Raw genomic sequence first — 24,304 nt, 5'->3', positions numbered from 1 at the left:
GACATTTTTCCACATTCTTTAAGTTGGCATTCACATATTTTCGTTTGGCATAAGGCTCCGTTCAATTCCATAAAACTTCCATAAAATTCCATAAAATTTCCATAAAACTTTCGGGTAACAAAACCCCCAACACTAAAATCATCCAGAAGAAGAGAAAATGTGAATGTATAATCAGTGTGTAATAAAATGGGGTGTGTTTTCGGCAGCATTCCATTTTCATTTCATTTCCCAGTATGACTGCTATGTGTGACCCGGCACCATTGACCGTTTGGGCCGCCCCCGTTCGAGTACAGCGCCACGAAGGGAACATGCTATCTAGTGGATCTGCTATGTGTGACCCGGCACCATTGACCGTTTGGGCCGCCCCCGTTCGAGTACAGCGCCACGAAGGGAACATGCTATCTAGTGGATCTGCTATGTGTGACCCGGCACCATTGACCGTTTGGGCCGCCCTCGTTCGAGTACAGCGCCACGAAGGGAACATGCTAACTAGTGGATCTACTATGTGTGACCCGGCACCATTGACCGTTGGGCCGCCCCCGTTCGAGTACAGCGCCACGAAGGGAACATGCTATCTAGTGGATTTGCTATGTGTGACCCGGCACCATTGACCGTTGGGCCGCCCCCGTTCGAGTACAGCGCCACGAAGGGGACATGCTATCTAGTGGATCTGCTATGTGTGACCCGGCACCATTGACCGTTGGGCCGCCCCGTTCGAGTACAGCGCCACGAAGGGGACATGCTATCTAGTGGATCTGCTATGTGTGACCCGGCACCATTGACCGTAGGGTCGCTCCCGTTCGTGGAAACCACTAGAGGAACATACTATCTGAAAGAGAGAGGGAAAGAAATAAAAGGGGAGCCAACATAAAATTACTTATACGTGATCTTAGAACGTAAGCTCACTTCCGCAAAACGCTGTGCAGAACTATAATTTAAACCGCCAAACAACCCGTATGATACACTAGCTTAACATCCAATCCAAAGCTTCCGATGGCGTATGACATGCTTAACAGCCATTATTGGAACTTCTATTAAACCAAGAACAAGTTTGATGGCCATAAACTCTTCCATTTTGGCAACTATATATACACGCGCTTAAGTAACATCCATTATTTCGAAGCTCCCAACGACAGTACCACGAACGAGCTTAATAGCCATAATTTTCTCCATTTGGCATACCAATTATAAGCGCTCAAGGAACATCCATATAATGAGGTTCCATCCCAATATTAAGAACGAGTTCAACGCCCATAATTACTATGCTTCTTTGGCATACTACAAACAAATGAGCTTAAGAACCAGATTCGAGCTCCTCGCAGACTATGATACAACTTAGAGCAACCTAAATTTTGAGGCTTCCACCTGGCTATAATTTTCTTTTAACATCTATAATCGAAGAATTTACATTCATTCTGCGGTTGACATTGATTAATTAATTCAGTCAGAAGTGTCATTGGAATGCAGAGGAGGTCCAACGCCCCGTCACTTTCAGTGCAGCAATAGGTACGTCGAGCAGTCATCGTTGCAGCACCAGATCAAGGAATGCATGGGTGACATCATTTCCTGGAAACGGAGAAGCTGATCGGGGCGTAGGTGTTCGCAGGCTCAGGATGCGATGCATAGATAAAAACAAAGCAGTATTAGTCTTGACAAGAATATATAAATAACCCAGAAACTGATCAGTTTCAAAACGATTGAGATAAATTAAATAACAGTGCTTTTAAAAAACAAATCAGAGAAAGTGAAATTTAGTAGATAGTAAAGGTAAAGACCCATTGTGGATTTATCGCACCCTAGAAACCACCATAATTACAAATTCCAACAGTGAAATGATAGTGAAATATATGACCTGCACGAAATCTTAACACCAGTCTTTTATATATTCCAATGATGAGAAAAGTAACCTTTGACAGTTTCAGAGGGACGCACCTTCAGGAGGCCATCGAGGAGTAGTAGATGGGAAGAGTAGCCAAGGAGATTTGTAGATGAGGAAGGTCAACATCCCACGTGGCAAAGGATTACAGCTCGGCTGGATTTGATGCCTTGTATTTGATATAAGTGGTTCTCAAATTTTTTAATTAGCCAAGGGCGACTGGATACTGCAAAAGAGAACTTGAGAGCCATGAGGGATCATAGGTTTTGATAGTATTTTTTGCTAGACTGAACCTTAAGCATTTAGAGGCGGAGTATAACAAGCCTCTAAATGGGGATGCATCTAGCAGAGTGTCATCTGCTTAAAAAAAAGCAGATAGAAGACTGACTTGTGGACACAAGATTTAACTCTTGAACTAAGCTTGAGAGCGCAAGTGATATATATTTCCTACGGTCAGGGTAGAAGTTGCTCAAGGTGTTATTTAAACATTAACCAAGTCAACCGATGACACAATACTATCATTTAATATTGAAACAGCCTTAATATAATCTCCAAGGATGAAATAACCGGACGACCCCTTAAGAACCATCAGAGCCGTAGATTCTGGCGGCCGGACAAACACAAACCACTCTTCTTAAATCCTTTTCCCCCAAACCAGAAGGCGCAGACTCAGGAGAACAAGTGGAGGGAGCCTGAAGACACAACAGGTATCACAAAACCACTCCAGGCATAGAGAGGGAAAGATCAAACGCAAAACACGAAAATCCAGAACAGGAACACGAGGCCCAGGATCGAACTACCCAGAACAAGAACACAAGATGAATGGATGACCATAGGACCAAAGCTACAGCAATGTCAGGTGGCCCAATCATTGACGAATCATATCCAACCAAAATTTGAATAAACGACATGCTGCACAAAAGCTAGAGATGACATAATGGGGAGAGACAAGCATCAATGAACCACCCAAATCTATAGAAGAAAAAGAAATCCGGACGGGTGGAGGACCGTACATTATAGATAACGTGGAAACCCAATTTTGAAAATAAAGTTTTTTCACAGAGATTCAAAAGACCAGGGATACAGAGGAAAGTTGGCCACCAAGAGATCATCGATAACATGCAAAATGAAGGGCACCCATCGCCTACAAATATCCAGTACAGGGCGATAAAGTCGATTTTATGAGGACTGCCACGACAACGGAAAGGTAAACCGGCAAACACTTCGAGCGCCAACTGAAGGCCAAGAGACGCCACTGAGAGGCATAGAGGCAGAACAGTGAGACCATCAGTGACAGTCATCCTCAGCCTTATATCGCGTTCGGAGGAAAATCGTGGAGACAGCATGGGGAGCTGAAGAAAATGTATACTAATCCTGAAGGCGCATGGGGAACCAGGCCACTGATGCCCAGAAGATTAACTGCGAGGCGCTAACAGGTCCAGATCAAGTCACGTCAACCTGAACACTTCCTAGGGGCCACCCTCAGTGGCGGCTTTGAAAACGATGCCCCGGAAGAATCCATCACACAGCCCCCACAAACCTCCAACCAAACTAGAGAGAGAATAACAAATTAACTGTCCAGCCGAGAAAACAAGGCCGCGACGAGACCGACACACTCACTAATGCGGCCGACGCAAGTCCCTGAGGACAGGGCAGGACCCACTGGGGTACACAGAGCGGGGAAAAACAGGCGAAGCAGAACCAGATGCAGAATGTGCGGGGGCAATGAACGAGGATCGCAGAGTGAATAAAATGAGCCATAGACGCTGCATAAGAGAGACCAATCATAGGGAAAAATGTCCACAGAGCAGAGACGGGTCCAAGAGACACTGATTCACATTCTAACTAACCAGCAGCTACAACAACGAAGAAAACAAACAGAAGAAACGCCATAATAATAAAGCCAGCATCAAATTAAAGATAAGATTTACACACAGCTCCCAAAGAACAAAACAGCAACAGAAAACAAAATGCTAAAAGCCACGATAAATTCAGCCAGCATGAGAAACCTGTCCAAACGAGGACTGCCAGCCTTCACAACCACAGAAAGGACCCCACAACCCCTGAAAAAAAAAACAACCGGACGACACAGAACTACGCAGCAGAAAAGGAATCAGAAGCGCATCATGAAGGACCCGGAGTCAAAACCACAATTCCCAGGGTCCTCAGGGGCGTGACGTCACCGAAGTAAACAGGAAGTGAGACGCAGCCATAGAAAACTACACGGGAAAAGTACCGCATGACGCTCACCGTGGATAATTGGGGTGACCACGGCAGACGAGAAGACCCGGACTACTCCTGATCGGGGGGCACGGACATCCAGAACATCGCGGAAAGCACACCCCTTGCAGATGCACGCGACTGCGGCGAAACGAACGCGCTGTGCGCCGTCAGCCGCCCACGGATCGGAGGAGAAATTAAGGAGAGCAGACGCGGCGAAACGAAAACCCCACATCAGAAAGATGGGGATCATCCATCCGAAGGACGGGGGAACACAGCAAGACGCCGAAAGAGACGGAGACCCGCGGCCTCGGAGACCGGCGAAGAATGAGCGCTGAAGGTAAGAAAGAATGAACAACTGCGCACCTGGCTTAAATAGGACGCTGAGCAGGTGAGTTAATTAACTGAACCGCCCTGGGGTATTTACCTGAAAACACTGCTTCGAGTATCTGCCCGAAATACGATAAATCGTCATTTAGGATGAAGATGCAGCGAAACTGAAGGAAAGATGACAGGAACTCCAACATGAACATTACAAAACTTGGAGACTGGGTTAATTAACCTTTGTGAGGATTTACAAGCAGAAGCCTGTTAGGATTTTCACTGAGAGGTCTGCAACTGAACGTGAAAGACTGAACACAAAAACACACAAAAGAAATACAATGAAGATAAGAAAAAACAAACTGGACTAAAAAAGGCTTTGAGCCTCTCAACAAATGCAATTTATTTAATCCTATTTTAGTTCAGGCTTTGCACTCGTGTCAGATTAACTCACACTTATTTCTTTTTCACAAGCTGATTGACAAAACTACTGAGAGGTATTTCTGTGATAAATGTGTTTGTTTCCCTCTTGAAGGCGGTTCTCTCCTCACTGACTTTCATCGTTTCCCTAAAGTAAAACGAAACAGTAAAACTACATTACTTTGCAGCTGTTAAAGAGCCGCTCCAACAAAAATGCTGTTTTTGGCTGTTTATAACATGTTGTGATGACAGAGGTCACATATATAAAGAAAATGAACCTGGGAACTGCATTTCTGAGTATTACTTTTTTCAAACTGTTGTGAATCAGGAGCAGATGAAAACACGTCATTTGAAAAGGAATGTATCTCCTTGCTCCGCTCCATTCTGATGCAATCCACTTGTCTGAGCTGGAATCTGGATCTAAACTGTACGGCTGGGTAGCTCCAACTTTGCTCGCCAGTTTTGTTGCACCACTAATGTTGTTAGCCTGGTGTTGTGAGGAGCTGTAAGCCAGCGGGAGAGCTCTAAGAAATGGGGAGAACAATGGGGGGCGGGGTTGCTTTGCGGCAAAGGTCTGACCCAAAAATCAGAGGTGAATCTCTGATGAACTCCTTCCGCTCTGAAGAAAACAACATAAATTTATTTGATTTTGGCCAAAAACTGTAGAGTGGGAATTAAGGCTTCTTGTTTTTTTTTTTCTCGTATTCTGGATTATTTTACATCGGCATGTGTTGCACGCTCAAAAACGTGGCTAGCGCTGTTTCATGAGTGCATGGCGTTCACACCGGACAAGTGCTAGACAAGCAGGTAGCTGGCAGGGAGGGGCTTTTGCTTTGTCTTCCAGCTCTTGTCTGCCACCTACAGGTGGACTAGATTTGGTATGAAAATGTCCAAAATGCTTCAGACATTTTCTTTACCAACTTATTGCGATAAATGAAAGACTTGGTGTCAAATAATGAATGTGAGGGTTTTTAACGCGGACGCCTGAAACGCAGGTTTGTGGGTGTTTTCATAGACTTTTCATTCAAAAGTGCGCTGCCGATGACTATGTAGATTCAGAGTTACTGAATTTTTCTTTCATGCGTTTTGACCAGAATATCGAGATGAAGCAGCTCATCCCTGTTAGTGCTGCTGCAACCTTTTTGACCTTCATTTGACTCTTTCATTTGTTACAAGCTATAAAAAAAAAAAACCCATCAAAATGTAAAAGACTTTTGGAGCAGACAGCTTCCGTAGTGATTTCACTGGGGTGATATTGGCGCTGCACTTTCCAGATTTGAGAATATGCATCATGAATGAAGGGTCGGCTAAAGCAACATGCACGTGCTCGTGCACGTGCACACCGCAGGAGCAGCTATGCTGAATGGGCCCTAATAAGCAATTCAAACCAGTGCGCTGCAGGCTGCAGGCTGCAGGCTCCTGCAGTCAAATGGACGGAGGAGAAATGCGAGCCTGTCATCCTCACCTTTGTCCAACCTTGTGTTGTGCATACTGGTGTGTACCGTTGTGTGTGCGTAATCCGTCATAAGTGTCTTTTCTTTCTAACATATCAGTCAATTTAACAAGAAGCAGTAGCACAGTTATGTCAGTGAAGGAGGTTGTGAAAAAACAAGTCACTTAAGTTGTTACTACGAAATTGTTAGATAAAGAACTTAAAAGGTTGAACGAAAACATGACACCATGTGTGGAACAAAATGTGAGAGGAGGATCTGGTGATCTTGGTGGTAGTAGCAAATATTCCAAATATTCCAAATGCCATCTGTGATGTCATCTCCTCGACTCCCTGGCAAACGTTACAGGTCAAAGGAAGTAGAGAGTCAAAAAAGAAGTGAAAGGACATTATTTCCTTTTTATTTGGTGATTTTGAATATCATTTCCAAATGAAGCAAGTTACTTTCAGAAAAGATTAGTCTTTTTCATGGAAAATGGGGGTTTGGACAAACCCCAAATATTTGAATTCACTGAGGGAGTAATTAGCAGAAACAGCTGTGCTGATTACAGTCAAGGTGTGATCAGGCAGCAATGCAAAGGACTAATATTAAATAAGTTAAGTGCAATTTCAAAAACTAATTAGAATGTTTTCTGCTTTGTGTATTCTTTAGTTTGATGCTTTACACATTTACTTCTTCATTTGTTCTTGTTAGAAACACATCATTTAATCAAAAAATTCAGTCAAAAGTTGATAATCTTTTTGATTCATTCATTCATTTTTGTTCCTTTCATGAAAATTGTTGAATGCAAAATATGTTTACATTATCTTTGTACAATTGAACATTTTTTTTGATTGGAAAAGGAGCATAAGTGAAGAAGGAAATTCTTATAGTTGTTGTTGCCCCGATTTAAACATTGCATTATTTCTACATTTCTCACACCATCACCTGTTCTCAGATTTCCCCACATTCAGTTCAAATAAACCCATATTTTATTTTAGAAATGCATTCCATTCCTTTAGCACTTAAATTACAAACATTCCATTCAACAGTCATTGTGTGCGATCTCACTTGTTTAGTTTTATACATCCGTTTAAATTGAATAATATTTTGACAGCCTTTTGTCTCATTCTCCTGGCAATTCCACATTTTGACCCCCTACTGTATAGACAAACAATTTTGCTTTAGTACTTTTTGAGCAAACTATTCTTTAAAATTAAATCTTCTCCTATGATTTTCATCTCCTGTAGTAAAAAAAAAGCTTTTGTAAGTCTTCTAATAAATCTCTGTTTCTAGCTTTAAACATAACTAATAGCGTCTGCAATTCAATTACATTTTTAAGTTTTACTAAATGGGACTTAATGAAAAGTTCTCTAAATTTAACTTTGTGAATAATTAGAACAGCTCTCTTTTGTTCTGTAATAATTCTGTTGAAATTCTCATTTGAAACGCAGGCAAATGTTTGTTTTGTGACTCAAATATGGTTCTGCTGAAAGGAAGAAGTGTCAAAAATGAAAGTCAGATTCATGAATAATCAAATGATGGCAGTTTTACCTTCTTCACAGATATTTTGGAACCGTTGCCTTTGGGCAAAAAGAAATCAAAGTATAACATCTGTCCTTACGGGTGGATACGGGCTGTCTGTGAGGGAAAAAAGTGGTCAAATCTGTACGGGACATACGGAAGACCCGCACAAAATTATAAGGTTGTAGACCGCTCAGTGAACCAGTAGAAAGAAAGTATTCATTCTCATACCAAGAGCGACAGGTTGTAACGAACACTGAAGGGTGAAGTAGGTGAGAAGTTGTACGAAATTTTGTTTAACCCCAAAACTCTTGCGGACTTGCAAGGAGCTAGTTAGTGCTGTTCACGTGAAAAGTCTGCACTTTTTGCTGCAGCCTGACTGTTAGTATTGAAGACAGTCAGGGTGTAGTTTGTGTGGACATCCTACAGGGACTTGTGTATCATGTTCACACCCCGCGGCCTCAGTTAGGGGCCAGTACTCGCACTTTACTAACGACCTGAATGTGGCGCAAGTGTGACACCATCACCCATACATCACAAATGTGTGTAACTTCCACAATTGTAACAAATACTTTAGGAGACACGTACCACACGCACGACAATGGTACGTTTCTATGGTCATGACGTCCCTTGAGGTGCTTTTACGAGCCTCAAGGGGAAAGTGTAAGACACACCTGCGCTCCCCTTGATGTTCATGTTCCTTTCTAAGACCCTCTACGGACCCTAAAACCTGCAGGACAGACCCTGTGCCGGTCGTTGTGACAAAGGCATTTCTAAACGGTTAAATCAATCACAGGGATTTTCACCAAGAACAGCGTAGATGTCGGCATTTCTACTTTTTTTTTTATGTACGCCTCTGGATAGTTCATAGTACTTAATACTCATTTTGTATTTTTTTTTTTTTTTTTCTTACTTTTTAACTTGTTCTGTCCAACAGCTGAGCAAACAGATTAGAGCTGAAGGCTTTTTGTGTTGGACAGGTTTTACTATCACAAAAAGAGGTTATATAGCTTCAAGAAACTAGAGTGTAGATTTGTATAAACCCCTTTTTGTCGTATTATTTTTATTTATTTGTTACATTTAGTGTGTGTGGGGAGGGAGAGGGGAAGAATGTGAGGGGAGGGTGGAAGAGAGTAAAAGGAAAAAAGGTGAAAAGGTGGGGGATACAAGCACTGATTTGACTAAGTTATTAATTTAAGCTGTAACAATTATACCAGATCTGCTGGAAAGACGAATGTTACATCAAAGGTGAAAATCTGACACTAAGATGAGCGAGAAAAAAAAACTGTCCATCAATACACTGTAGGTAAGGAGGAGGGATGAAGCAGACAGGGAGCAGTGTGGAGTGTGCACGTGCACGTGGGGGTGGAGATACATGCATGCTGCCGACGTGAACCGTGTGTTCATAAAGGGAGCCAGATCCTACCCAGCCAGACCAGCCAGACCAGGAGAGGGGAGGAGAGCCCCCCAGGCCAGAAGCCCCCCCAGCATCCGGACCCAGGCAGCCCGGGAGGGGAGGAGGAGGGGACCGCCCACCCCACCAGCCAGGCACAGAGAGGGCCCCCCTACAGGGGCCCCCCCAATGCCCAGAGGCACAAGCGAACCCAGTGTCCGGCCCCCAGGCCACAAGACAGGAGCGCTTAGCCGTACCAGGCGGCAGCCATGGGGGCCACCGGGCGCCGGACACCGAGACAAAGGCCAGGGACGAAGCCAGGGCCCCCGGAACCCAAGAGCCGGCCTCATTTTGTATTTATTTGTATTTTATTTTTATCATTATTCACCTTGACTCTCATGATCCCAAGTGACATGATCTTATTTTGAGTGCAATGCAGTTGTGTGAGGAGCAAAGTTTGATAGATAAGTTCATTTCAATCAATTAAAAATATTGTGGAAAGAAGAAAATAACAATAGAAATATTTAGATTTGGGATATTACTTGATAAATTGATTAGAAACTAAATGAAAGAACATTATAAGTGCTCCTAATCCTAAATGGACATTTGCACTGACACATACAGTACACACATATGACATTAAATGTAATGATCGTCAAAAGAGTTCAAATCATTGCCTGAAAGGGAAGAAGCAATTTATTTTATTTTTTTTATTTTATTTATTTATTTTTATTTTTTTACTTTTTTTTTAAGCAAATTTATATAATCCCACCATTATTATGTATTACATCTTTGACATGGTTTGATTACGAGTGGATTACAATAAAAGACTCTTATTGATTGCAGTTTCTTAATTGATCATGTAGGTTCGTCTAAGCATTAGAAGTCTGATCAGCTCCCTGGTCTATCGTTAAAATGTTTGGTTCCTGTTCAGGTCTCGTGGTGCAGCCTACCCCACAAGATGTTTGAAGACATGATTAAGATAAAAGAAACCCTCAGAAAGGTGGTAGAAAATCCTCTTTGACAAAGAAAGACAAACTCTGCCACCGCTTCAGGACATTTAAAACCCGCAACCCAGCCGAGCTGATGGCTGCTAAGATGTTCTCTTTTACTTTTGGAACATCAAACCTGACGTGTGCGTTTCCCCGACAGCAAACATGTCAAACGTGTTGCTTAATCAGGATGGCACGGCCATATGTGTCTCAGAGCTATGAAGGTTCTGTCCTTCACAAATGTCTGTTTCTTCTTCTTCTTCTTGTCAGCATCGACAAGCCCAAAGCTCTGTCGCTGCTGCTGCACACAGCAGACATCAGCCACCCGGCCAAGAGCTGGGACCTCCACCACCGCTGGACCACCTCCCTGCTGGAGGAGTTCTTCAGACAGGTGAGGGCTTCTTTCAGAGAGTCCTACATGTAAATATACAGGAGCACACCGCAGCAATGAGGCTAATTTGCATCAACAGTCCCCTGGCTGGTACGTAAGAAAACGGTGAACAAAATCCAGAATGGGAAACAGTTACATTATGAAAGAAAAGCACCAGAAAAAAATAGAAGTTAATCATTAAAAGGCAAGAAAAAAGATCACGATAAAATCATTCGACACAACAGTGTGATAATAACAGAATTTAGAGAAAAAGAAGTTAGGACATCAAATCAACAGGAAAGGTGGAAATCAATGACTACAGGACTGGTTTATGTTCAGCCACAGTTTAAAGCGGGTTTTGAAAGTCTGGATAGCAGAAATCTTTTTTCACTACACTTAGTTCATGAATTGTCTCAAAATTCTCTTTTGTGAAAAAATTATGCTGACTTGTCTGAATAAATGAATAGATAAACCTGCACTTGTTTAGCCTTTTGTTAGGTCCTTGTTGATTGTGTGTCCATTATGGAAAGCATAAATGCTCATAACAGTTTTACAAAACTATTTCTTTCCCTTAACTTAAAAAAAAAAAAAAAAAAAAAAAAAACTTTAAGCGACTGCCTCAATATTTGTGACCAGAACTGTTTTCTAAAAAAGCCATGAATGCATGCATGTGCAAATAAAGCCAAACACTGAAGACGAGATAAACCGACGGGTAAAGGCAAACTTTATTTCAACAGTTTAATGCTGCTTTTATATATTTTTTAATACAAAGCATGCATTATTTTAAAAATCCTCCACATTTTTTTATTGTCAGTCCTTTAAAACTGCATTAAAACAACAAAAGCAAGTTTAACTCTAGATGGACCAGATAAATTTTACTCCTCCAGAAATGGCAAATAAAACAAAAGCAAGACACACATTTATTGATGTTTCATCTTAATAAATAGATTAATAAATATTTTTTTAACTGTTAAATTATTTATTTCATATTTTATTTTTATAGCAAAGGCAAATTTCATTCACCGTTTGTGCACAATACACATCGTGATTTCATTTATAAGCCCTAAAGTACTTTTACGGAAAGTAATTAATTAAAAAATATCGATTATATGTAGTATACATTTGAAAAGAATGTTAAAAAATAAACAAACAAAACAGAAAAAGGGATAAAAGTGCATCCGAAGTGATGCTATGAGCAACAAAAAATGAGCGCTTGTAAAAGTTAAAGTTGGGTCACGTTGCTATTTTTAAACAAACCAGTCGACTGTCGTTATCAGTTTAGTGGCGCCAGTATGGAAACATTTAAAAAGCGTTATAGTTGTAAGTCTATAATTTGGGTTTTATTCATATTTTAATTTAATAATATGATGTTGTATCTTTTGCTTTGTTTTTTTTACATTTGGACCTTGAGTCTGCAATAAAAAAGTGTATTTTATTTTATTTTATTTTATTTTATTTTATTTTATTTTATTTTATTTTATTTTGTTTTATTTTATTTTATTTTATTTTATTTTATTTTATTTTATTTTATTTTATTTTATTTTATTTTATTTTATTTTATTTTATTTTATTTTATTTTATTTTATTTTATTTTATTCTCTTTTCTTCTATTCTACTATCTGTGCTTTTGTTCCTCTGACTCTCTGAATGCAAACTTCCAGAAAAAAAACTTTATTTCTCTTCAGACTGCATTTCATTTGCTTGTGACTCAATAAAGTGAGTAAAAGCCACATTTGTGGCCTAAAAGCACTTTAGAAGGAGTTCAGACGAACCAAAAGCCTCATGTGACGACAGCAGCTCTGTGTGTGAGTGAATGGGATTTGTGGAAACAAAGTGAGTCTCCTTTTTCAGGGGGACAAAGAAGCAGACCTGGGGCTGCCGTTCTCGCCGCTGTGCGACAGGAAGTCCACGCTGGTGGCACAGTCGCAGATCGGTGAGCGCCTTCCCCATCCAAGCTTTTTGTTTGTTTTTAGGGTTGGAAAAGATCTAATTAGGCAAATGAAGCACAGAGCAATCAGGCATTTGGCTGTTGGACAATTATGTAAACACATTTGTTTCTGCCAGAGATGATGGATTGAGATCAAATATGGATTTTGGATTTTTTCCAGAGGAAGATTTATTTCAAACCGTTTCATTCGAGAAAAGGAGTTTTTTTTTTTTTAAATAAATGTTTTAAACGTTAATCTTTCCCAAATATCAAAATGCCAATATATACCAATATATAAATCAATCAGAGTTTGATATGATTTCCTTTTATCTTCAAACAAAAAAATAAAATAGTCAAAGATCAGGATAAAGAAAAAAGGAAAAAAGAGCATTAAAAAGTCACAGTAAGTAACAAATTATTAAAATGAACTGTTTTAAAATAGAATACATGGATTTATTTTGCTTATTATTATTGTGGAAAGAGTTACCTCAGTCTTTTCATTTATTGTTCTGTTTTTTACATCTAAGAACATGTGATATTTGACATCACAACGACAGCATAATCCATTCCAAATCTGGTCTCCAGGGTTCATCGACTTCATCGTGGTGCCCACCTTCACCGTGCTGTCCGACATGATGGAGCGCATCGTCACCCCTCTCATCGAGGAGGCCTCCCACTCAGGGCTCGCCGGCTTCAGACGCTCCAGGTGAGCTGTGGCTCCTTCTCTCTGCAACTTTGGAAGGAGAGTGCTGCTCCACAAAGGAGCTGAGCCGCTGGGAGTGAGAGACGGCGTATAAATCTGAATAAATTATAATCAACCAGCCTGATTAATCAAGGATGGAAGACTTCTTGTTTTCCCCCTCTCCCACACCTTCCTGAACAAGTGCCGGCTCAATGACACCATTAAACCCCAGCGGCAGCTCCTCTGCAGCAACAGCATGTCTAATGGGAGGATTGAGAGCAGCAGATGAGTCTCCCATGAGTAATCCATTCCAGTGTGCAAATGTCTAGACCTTTCATCTGGCGGAGCCACAAACCTTGAAATTGACATTTTAGAGATGGTAGTCAAGTTCACTTCGTCATCCAGGATATGGGTTGGACCGCATTTTTTAGTTTTAGAAGATCTCCATTGTTCCACTACTTTTTCTACAGTCTTGCACAAAAGCACCTGGAAGGAGGTTATCTTTAAATATTTATTGAGAAAAGTTGTAAAAAAAAAAAAAATTAAAAAAAAAGTTTTATTGCACAATAAAGCTGCTCTGTGAGCGCCTGGCTCTGCATCTGCTCGTAAATATCAGCCTCACCATTGTCTTTAATGGCCGTCGTTAACGTTACTCGGAAGGCCTCCAGCTGAACGGAGTGGATGCACGCCTCCGATAGTGTTGCTGCAGTTACACGCCTGAGGTCGCCTGGTGACGGCGTTTTCCCCTTTTAAAGCTAAAACCCTTTGTCAAGCGCCATGATAAAAATATGTATCGCAATAAACTGGAAAACGTATCAAATGAAGAAATTTATTTCAGTATATTAGCACTTCCTCATATGTTTTTAAATATATTTTGATATGGAGCACTTGTTTTTTTTTATGGATTCATATATATTTAACATCTGTGCAAACCAACTTTATGTCATAATTGCTTGTATCTTTATTACGACAGTTTTGTCCGTTAGGCAGGAACTACATTGTTATTATAAAGAGATGTAATAATTTATATAACTTAAATGTCAGTGACTGCAATACTTTGTGATTTTTTAAATTGCCAAAAAAAAAAAGGGAGAAAAATCTTTGATTCTATAGCTGTTTGTAACATGTATGACATTGTGTAAGTCTGTTATATGATGTTTTATATTAAGGTATATTATATGATAAATATAGTTGTAACGCCTCTTTCAATATATGAGTTATGTTACAAGATATGACAGGATATAATATACTATATCTATCAATATCTTGTAGTAAATTTTAGTATAAATCACAATTTATTGCATAGTTTATTACCACATATGAAAATGGCAATAATCGAGTACTTTAATGATAAATATTTTACTTACATATTTGGAACATATTGTCAATACATTAAAGCGTAATATATTGAGAAATATATTATTGTTATGTAACAAAGATTCTCCTTAAAGTTGGTCATTATCTCAGCAGGAGTGCTGGGCATCATCAGCCTCAGAGGTATATGAACTCCCCAGAGAAGAAGGCGTGTCTGGTTTCACTCGTGGTGTCTTAATGACGATGACATTTAGGAATTTTTTTTACTTGCAGTAATTAGCAGGGCTGTGTCCATGTCTATTTAGCGCATTATGGGATGTACCGTCATCTTAGTAAGTTGGGACTTTCAGAAGAGATGAACATGACATCACCAAAACTAATGAATCCTCCATCAAGGGAGCTCAAAAGATGGAGGATCCTTCGTCGAATGGTGTTTTTAAAATGCTATTGTGGCATTTTTCTGATGATGGCGGGCATGATTAGACCGAGAAAATTCAGGTCAAAACTGCATTTCTGAGTATTTCTTTATTCAAATTGTTGCAGATAAAAAAAACGCAGTTTGAAACAGCTCGTATTTGTGACGTAGAAAATACACTGCTCCACTCCATTCTGATGCATCCATGTGACGGGTTCTTCTTAACAAAGAAAACTGAAAAACAATGGGATTTTATCTGTTTCTGGGAGAGCTTGTTGCCACCACTGCAACTTTATCTTGACTTTATGATATGTGGCAATACAAATTTAAACATCCCAGACAAGAATGTAAACACCATATGAAATCTCTGCAAGTTTCTATTAGAATCAATGCTACAAACGGAGCTTTTTCTGCTTTACTTTGAGCTCTTGGATGGATTTTAACGGTCTTTTGTGTTTTTCCAGTCTGAACAGTATTGGCTCAGACGAAACCAAGAGGCACAGCGTCAAGAGCATGGGCTCCGAGAGCAGCTCGCCGGGCCAAAGCCCTCTGCTGATGGTGGATATGAAAAACTTCAAAGCTTTGTGGAACGAGGAGGTTTACCAAAACAGGGAGAGGTGGAAAGCACAGGCCTCTAAAGGTACGGCACGACACGTAACCCCGGTAAAGCCTGGGTCACAACTGCCCTTATGGGGGGAGAAGGGGAGACGAAAAATGGGCAAACCCATTCGGGGCACAAAAGAGAGAATTTCTATTGGTATGCAAAAGGTCCAAACCCCCGTGCTATGCACCCCCCTTTAGAGCGTCAACCCCCCGTACAGGTGCATATGACTAAGGCTTAAGATGCTGGATATTTGTGTTCATGACAAAAACCCACCTGTGTGGCGTCCAACAGAGTGGGGTCGACAGCCCCCCCCTCCAGCTTATTCATCGTGGTTGAGAATCGTTTTCCAGAGTTCAGCAGATGGGTCAGTATCATCACTCTGGGGGTTGCTGTTTGGAGAAGCAGCAGGTTTGGTGACAGAAAGATGCTGAACCCTTTAGGAATCCATGTTTTCACAGATTTGTTTGGAGAAGAACAATAAATACATTTCTGAAACCAAGTCAAGTGTTAATGCACATCTACACATGCACATGCAAGCCAAATGAGCGCCTACATAGGATCTTAGCCAAGTAGGCCATGAGACCTTTTTAAGCAACCAAGAAGTAAGTTCAGGTAGCCTTTGTGCTATTCTAGGCACTTTAACATTGGGAGTTGGGTCATCTAGACCCACTAGACAGTGCGCTGAACCATTTTTCTTCAATGATTTGTGATCTTCACTGGTGTCCATGGATTACATGAAATCTTTCCACCTTTATCCACCATGGTAGGAAGAACACGTCAATGGTCATCTTGACCCCACAGGATTGCACAAGGGGTAATTTGACACTTTGGATCCGGCTCTAGCTTGTGTTTGTTTGGTGCCACCAAGTGGTCAGTTTGTGCCATAACTTAGTTAATCCTCAAGTTGCTAAACGTCTCTTGTGCAGAACCCCTGTGCTGAACTCTGGCAGCCATTACTGCGTCAAAATAACTCATTTGAGTGGACAGAGAGAAGGTCATGCTTGTTAAAGGCGCTTTCATGCTCCATGTGGCCTCAGAGGCGGAGGAGAGGGCCACGAAGGAGGCAGAGGAGCGAGCTCAGCGGGATGAGGCCATGGAACCGCAGGATGTCAACGAAGAATCGGAACACCCTGATCCCAGTGACGGCAACCTGGAGGGGGAGGTGCCCGAGGCGGCCGCGGTCAGCAGACCGGCAGATGGTCTCACGGGGGGATCGGATCAGGGAGCACACAACCCCTCATTGCAGAATGGTATGTCCCTCCGACCTGTTTTTTCTGGAAGAGATTGTAATAACATCATATTCGTGAAATATTTCAGACACTGGACCATCGATTTGAGGTTCAAAAAAAGGAAAACCTCCTTTTTGAGAGCAAATTTTATTATTTCATTGAAAGAAGTCTCATTTTTAAGCTGATTTAATATTGTGTAGTGGCAGAGAAAGAACTCTGAACGCACCGCAAAACATTCTTTTATTGTCTGATCTCATACAGTCTCCATGCAGTGAAGTGTTTTAGCTCTCAGATGTTGTTCACATTTTGACTTTTTGGTATTGTATTTGACCAGTTGTCAGGGTGTATCAAAGATGCAGGATGACATGCAGGGCCGAGTGATAGACTAGTGTTCTTTAGTGAGCAAAAGTGCCTTTGTGGGTGGGAAAAAAAACACAAACAAAACAAAAACTCCAAAACCAGCGTGACGATTAAACCAGAGAAGTGAAAGCAAAACATGAAGAGACACTGACGCAGAGTGCAGAAAATGGCGTGTTCAGGGCTCGACATAGCCATTTGTCCGCTGGCCCGGTCCTGTTTTTCGAGCAGTGCGGACCACAAGACTTTACTTTTCACTTGCCCGCTCGGGCCACTAAAATATCTAACGGTTTATATATTCTTCACCTTTTTCAATAAAGTAAATTTTGCGAAAACGTGTAGATTTAGCTCGTCTTCATAATTTAGTTTTTCTGCTAGTCCTGTGTTCAGACTTCAGGGGTTTCTATGGGAAACCTTTGATCACTTCTCCTTCTCTCCCGCCTGCGCGCGCTCGGCTTTCACTGCCGAGCACCACGCGGCACGCGCTCACTACTTTTTTTTTTCAAACTTTATTGAATGTAACAATTCAATACAAAACAATGTTAAACAGCAACAACGAAGGCACAAGCCAGTGGGTTATTATTACATTTGATTATAAATCCGACACCGTCACTGAAGAGAGACTGAAGCATGTCAGAGATGTGGAAGACATGGCAGGAATAGATAGGAATATGTGGGATGGAGTAGTGGGTATAATTAGTAGTATGGACAGCAAGATATTTAATGAATGCATTGAAGATGAAACTGTATCCACTAAGCCAGGGGTCGGGAACCTTTTTGACCAAGAGAGCCATAAACGCCACATATTTTTAAATGTAATTTTGAAAGAGCCATACAATAATGTAGCGTCCCTTTCCCACACTGAGGCACGGAGACTTAACCTCTTTTAAGGTTCTTTGTTCTGGTTACTGCAGACCGCAACAAACGCCGAACAATTAATTCAGCAACTCCTTATTCTCGCCCGCCGAGACGAAACGAGACGAGAGCGCTTCTCTCAACTTTTTATTCCCCTGCTCCCGCTCCAGTCCTCCCATTTCCCTTATTCGGCCCATGGCTGAACCCCATTGGTCCAAACTCCCTAACAACAGGCTGAGCGACAGAACAAAGGGCCAATCAGATCTCTGCTTGATCGATGCGTTCCATGAACTCCAGAACTTTTAACGAGGCCCAACAACCAAGTTAAACTCAGTCCGCGACAATATTTTTAAAACTAAAAATACAAATGAATGTGTGCATTTGATGTAATTTTAACACTTTTAAAGTACAATAAGTCATCGTTATGCTGTTGCTAATAAATGATTCGTGGTAGTTTTGCTGATGGTCTTGTCCGGTTGATACGTGGTGAGTTTCTTCTTCATGCAGGCGTTGAGACTTTAAACGTCATCGTAGGTCTGAATGTTTTGTAGATGTGAGACAGACTGCTCACATGCAGACGCGGAGTTAAACACACACTCACACGCTGCAGTGAGTGACGGGCAGCGGGTTTTACGTTTTTGCCATCCCTGCGCGATTCACCTGCTGCCCCCCCCCCCTTCTCCCTCACACATCCCGTCCCCGCAACTGCGCGCTCTTTCTCAGAGACGGGAGCGCGCCGTTTTAGGCACGGCAATTCACAGGTTTCCGGGTGGTACAAACTCTGTGAATTAATAGATAATAGTAAACTGATAGTTTTTTCTCTCTAAGCACCGCTACTGCGCGCCTCTGGCATCGCATCGCGCCCGAGAAGGACTGGTCTAATGAAAAAAAAAAGTATAATTAAAGATTTGTCTGCGAGCCACATGTGACCATCAAAAGAGCCATATATGGCTCGCGAGCCATAGGTTCCCGACCCCTGCACTAAGCTTTAAGCTGAATGTCGTAGAATCAAAGGCAACTCCAAATACCTGAATCTCAGACTCAAATGCAGTAGAATGTTAAACTACTTAATTTAGTTTTTCTTTACAACACTGTAAGCAGTAAGTATTTCTAGTTAGCTGAATGATCTCAGTTAGACCTGCACAATATGAGGAAAACTCGCGATATGCGATATCAGAGATTAAAATTGCGATAACGATATAATTTGCGGTATATAAACAAACAGCAAAATAACCAAATAACCATTCCCAGTTTAAAAATTATACTCCAAATGACCCTCGTTGACATAGGTTACAAACATCTAACATAACAGGGCTCCATCTGATTGGTCAACAATGTGAAGGCGTCCATCCGATTGGTCAAATGCATTAAGGGATTTATTTGATTCGTTAAATGGTTCAAGCTGCCATTAGATTGTTTTAACACATTTAAGGTTTATGATTTATTGCGCTATTTGCCGTTAGAAGCACCATGAAAACTTCTGAACTAGTGTTACCTACTACACTGCAGTGCTCTCTTCAAAACATCTGAAACAGACTAGAGCAGATTTAAGTTTGATATGGTCTATTTTCAGTCATTGAAAAGTGTAGAAATAAGTGATGTCACCAGAATGCACCAAATTGCATCATATTAAAAGTTTCCGGGGGGGGCATGCCCCCGGACCCCCCTAAAGTTGCAAGCACCTGCGGAGCGGCGGGTCCCGCTATGCGCGGTGTCGGGCCAGTAACTTTCAGGCAGGGCCAGTAAGTTTCAAAAACTACTGGCCCTGTGGGCCAGTGCAAATTTCTGGGCTATGTCAACCCCTGCGTGTTTAATTTTTTTTTTTGGCATTATTGAAAATGGAATACATGTTTAGAAAAAAAAATTTAGATTAAAAGAGCATGTCTGAGCATCTCTAATGAACTCGTGCTGCTCTGCAGAAACTATGTCCTAGAATTTTTTTATTTTTTTTTGTTATGGCCGAAAATAGCATAATCATAATTCAAAGACCACTGGGAACGCTTTGAAAATAGATCAGAAGATGATGGGAGTGGGACCACAGTACAGACTAATCTAAAGTGCAGGTATCTATGCATCACTCCATCGAGACGCACAGGAGTGGGATCACACGTCAGTGGCAGGAGAAAACCCAAGAAAGAGGGTAAAAGTGGCAGGAACTGCTATAGAATACACACAGGGACTGTCAAACTGCAGCACCTACTGGTATTTTTACTGTCACAAAAGAATATTCTAAGCCTTTATAAATAGTAGAACATAAATATATATATATTTTTTTTCAGGAGAGTTGTCAGAAGACGCTGAATCTCCAGACAGTGAAGAAAACAACAACAGAAGAACGGTTGGTGAGTTTTAAGGGTCAAATAGGACTTTAAAAAAAAACAACTTTTTATTATTAAATGTCATTCGTTATGATTGAAATTGTCGGTTTTTTTTTTTGTTTTGTTTTTTCAAGTAGAGGAAGTAATGGAATGAAAAAGCCGAAGAGCATCATGGCCAAACTGTTGCCTCACTGCTGAGCCTTTTCCTTCAGGCTTTGTGGAGGACGGCCCTTAGCAGGACTGTGTCGCCCACTACAGGCCACAGAGAGACTCACAGTGGTATTCTAGTCATCCTTCCTGTACCCAGCCTTCTTCAGCCTCTTTATCACATTTGACCATATATGCATTCTCTCTTAGAAAGAGTTTTTAAAGGATTCCTCCCCTTTAGAAATGGGTGCAGGGGGAATAATGTTTTGTAAGTTTTCAGGAGAGGGGAAGCTTGTTTTTTTATGTTTGCCATCCTTTTACTTTGTTCTATGTTGTAACTGTAAGTTAACAGTTGACATGTTGTGATTGAACTTGTTCCTTTTTCTAATTTCTTTTCTTTCCCATGAATTAGGACTCAAACAGCTGTTGTTTTTGTTCCGGTAATTTATCTCAGCTCTCGTCAATCGTAAATATAACCTGTGTGATAATTAGAGTAGATGCACAATCAGAGAAATCTTAGAAACCTCCTCACGGCATGCACATTACAACAAGTTTGTACAGGACACTGGGGTGAAATCTTAACCGTTAATCCCGGAACTTTCTTCAGTGTAGAACGCATCTTCCTGCACTTTAGAAACTTCTAATTTGCCGAAGCGAAAAACATGGCGTTTACTTTCTCATTGCTTTCCTTTGACATTGTGCATTTGTGTTTCATGCAGCCCCTCAAATCGTCCCCCTCCCACCATTCCCATAATAAATATGTACATGTATGCATACGAGGTGGAGTAGAAATCCACCCACAATCCAGTAAGGGAAATATTTTTGAGACGAAATGTAAAAGAATTGAGAAAAATATACAAAAATATATAGAAAGAAGCTTTTGCAATTTTAAACATATCACAAATGCATTTACGAAATTGTGATAATTTCTGTTTATCTTTTTGTATAATTATTTGCATTTGTTTATGTCCTTTGTGATTCATGCACTAGATTTGTACATTAATGTCACTCTCTATGTCTCCTTGATGATGCCTTCAAATGTGTATTAAGCTGTAGCAAAATGTCGCTGAATTTAGAGACAAACCATGTTTTGGGTTTGATTTTTTGCAGATATTTGTCACAGCAGCTTCCCTTTCCTGACATGAAGTTTAATCTTAGCGGGCTGAAAGCTGTTACGTTGCTGTGATGCACTGCAGGCTTGCGAGTCCGAGCCGTACCTGCTTCTTGGTCGTTAGCCAGGTTTTTGAAGTCTGTGATGCTGTGTATAGATGCAGTTATTGCTGTATGTGCATGTATAAGATACCCAACCCATAATGTGTTGGTTCAGTTTCCACTATATGGCTTAAAACGTGTGAACGAAAAGAAAGACGCTACTGTTTTGGGGCAGTATTTACATTTATTTATCTCTTCTCTGAAATTGCTTTTTGTTTTGTTATTTTTGTTTTTTGCTCTGATGACGAGACAATCCCAAGATTTTCAAGGTCAGGTTTAAGCACTTTTGAGTTTATTTGAATGAGTAAAAGCATCCTGCAAGCTAATATTGACAACAAACACTTTCTAAATGATTTGTTCCCTCAACAAGATCCTGGGTGGAAACCGCTGCTTTTCATGCGACTTTGAAACTGAAACATGCAGCTGGTGGTTAGAATACCTGCTGTTTGAACGCGTGCCTCTATCTCTACTTTTAACGTCACTCTTCCACCTGTACGAAATGTAGTTTTGTCTTTTAACTACCAGGTGTCGCTGAACATCTTATTTCCATTAGAAAAGTCTATTTTCCTGTTGTTGTCTGCTTCTCTTTAGCCTTCTGAAAGGATGAATTGTCCATACGCGCATCCTCAGAGAGAGTCTGCTTTCATGCTGTTCTCTTCTTTGCCCGTCTGTGTCTGTTTTATGCTCTGAAGTCAGAAAAAAACTGTACATTTAAAGTGCAACAACCTTAAAAACGTAGAATAAAATCGCGCTCAGAATAGGCTGCTTCTCACTTCTGTACCAAGGGACCAACATCCGTGCAGTCTTGTAGTTTGAGCTACCTTCCACTTGCTACTGTGACCAGTTAATGAACATTTTACACGACTTGGAACAGATGGGAATCCTGGCTGGACTGCTGACATGGAAATTCCAATGGCTTCACTGTCGACTGAATGCTTTTGTGTCCTTGTTTCTCCTGAGTCTCTCAGTGAGTCTGCTCAGATGTGTGTTCCGTGTGCATTTCTGATCTCTTCACTGTGACCCGCTCCGTTGACGAGTGGGATCAAATGAATATTTGTGAGCGAGAGCGATCTAAAAGAAAACAAAAAGAGTCGGCTCATTTAAGATCTAATCATGGTCGTTTCTTCTCCTCTGCGCACTTGTACACACAAGTGGCAGGCATTCAGTATTATAATAAGGAACAATAAGGAAATTTCCCCATCGTGGGACTAATAAAGGAATATCTTATCTTATCTTAACAGTCTGGAGGCAAAACCAGGAGGGAAAATATTAAAAAAACAGTAACCTTAAAGAAACAATGAACAGGTAATGTGACCTCTCGAACCCCTGAACCAATGGAATGACTGGGAGTGAGTGATGTGGGCGTGTGCATGTGTGTGACAGGCGACCATGTGTGCCACCATGCTCTGTGACTGCACAGCTGTGTCAATAAATCTGGACTCAAAGGGCTCAGATCAAGTGTTTCTGTCTTCATTTTTGCAGCTTACATTCATATTCAGTCCAACATCTCAACTTTCTTATGTAAGGGCAATTATCTCATGCCGCTGCCCCCATCGGCCCCCTTTTTACCTGGTTGAGTGGCTGCCACCCCCCTCCCCCCCCTCTGCCTTTGGCGCCCTGGGCCAACCTGCATGTTACAAGTTCCTGAAATTTTTTTTATTCAAAATGGCGGCTTTTCTTTTGGTTTTATCAACGAACCGGTCTGTTTGATTTTTTTTTTTTTAAGAAGAAATCAGACTTCTGGATTTCCTTGGCAATTGAAGGTTTTTGTTAGCCACGCCCACATTCCTAATATTATCATACTGTGTGTTATATTCTCAAAAGTGCCAAACTTTGAAACCAGCATTTTTTACGATGTAGCTTCCTCTTGAAGCTCCAGCGGTAAGGAGGTGATATATCGAAATCCCCAGGGGGAGGTAAAATTGGTAGCTGAAGGTACTAAAGGGAATATTTTTGGAAAGCTCAAGATGGAGGCCTCTTCCCAAGGTCAAAGGTCAACTACACTGTGATTGTTGGCCTGGCTGTTTGTGAACAAAAGTCTTGTTTTTCTATGAGTAAAAATCGCCAAATTTTTCACTTTGCAGCCATGCTGTAGGTCCTGAGTCCATCCCATAATATTATTTTAGATATCCTTGACACCTGGGTTTTGAATTTTTTTTTTTCTTTCTTGGTCCCCACAGGAGATTTTGGCCCCATTTATTATTTACTTTGATGGTTTCTACCGCTGTGATGTCATCATTTTCACAGGGTACTAGGTGTGTGCACATTTTGGTGAGTTTTTGAGTACGTCCCGGTGGTAAAAAAAATGTTCTCTCAAGAAGAACGTGATCAAATCTTGTCCTTGCTGTACGGCAGCAGGACAGAACAATTACCGTTCAGGGTCACAGGGTCACAGAATACACCCTAAACAGGTCTCCGGTCCGTCGCAGAGCCAACATGCACACCTGGGGGCAATTACACCAATCAGCCAATGATGAATGTTTTTGGACTGCAGAAAAGCCACACATGCATAGAAGAACTTCCACAAATGGACCTACCTTTTGTTATTTAACCACTCAAATAATAAGTGGTTACAAGTTGTTACTAGTTTGTAAATCCAAGAGGAGCTTACTTTGGCTCCTGCGTTCAAACAAGGAGCCACTAGATGTCGCCATTAGGCCTCAAATCAGAGCCAAGCTCTCCACTCTGAGCCTAGCAG

The 24,304-nt window shown here is 41.2% G+C and overlaps 1 protein-coding gene across 9 annotated transcripts in view; it reads left to right on the top strand.

Moving 5' to 3' along the window:
- The window catches only part of pde1cb (phosphodiesterase 1C, calmodulin-dependent b), a 150,918-nt gene extending 127,858 nt beyond the window's left edge, over positions 1–23,060 (top strand). For 4 of the 9 annotated variants that reach the window (XM_078934270.1, XM_078934274.1, XM_078934276.1 and 1 more), the window contains 7 exons: positions 10,447–10,567; positions 12,398–12,479; positions 13,059–13,179; positions 15,349–15,524; positions 16,526–16,738; positions 20,209–20,271; positions 20,382–23,060. In XM_078934270.1, coding sequence (XP_078790396.1) covers positions 10,447–10,567; positions 12,398–12,479; positions 13,059–13,179; positions 15,349–15,524; positions 16,526–16,738; positions 20,209–20,271; positions 20,382–20,401 — 796 coding nt within the window. In that variant the 3' untranslated portion in view covers positions 20,402–23,060. The remainder of the gene's footprint in view (positions 1–10,446; positions 10,568–12,397; positions 12,480–13,058; positions 13,180–15,348; positions 15,525–16,525; positions 16,739–20,208; positions 20,272–20,381) is intronic. The other 5 variants (XM_078934271.1, XM_078934275.1, XM_078934277.1 and 2 more) reach the window with 3 other exon arrangements.
- Positions 23,061–24,304: the final 1,244 nt, after the last annotated feature.

Source organism: Oryzias latipes, chromosome 17, assembly GCF_053564925.1.
Source record: "Oryzias latipes strain Hd-rR chromosome 17, Olatipes_Hd-rR_3.1".
Classification (NCBI taxonomy): domain Eukaryota; kingdom Metazoa; phylum Chordata; class Actinopteri; order Beloniformes; family Adrianichthyidae; genus Oryzias; species Oryzias latipes.
The sequence above is the reverse complement of the archived record's forward strand: the minus strand, read 5'-3'. Positions and strand labels throughout refer to the sequence as shown.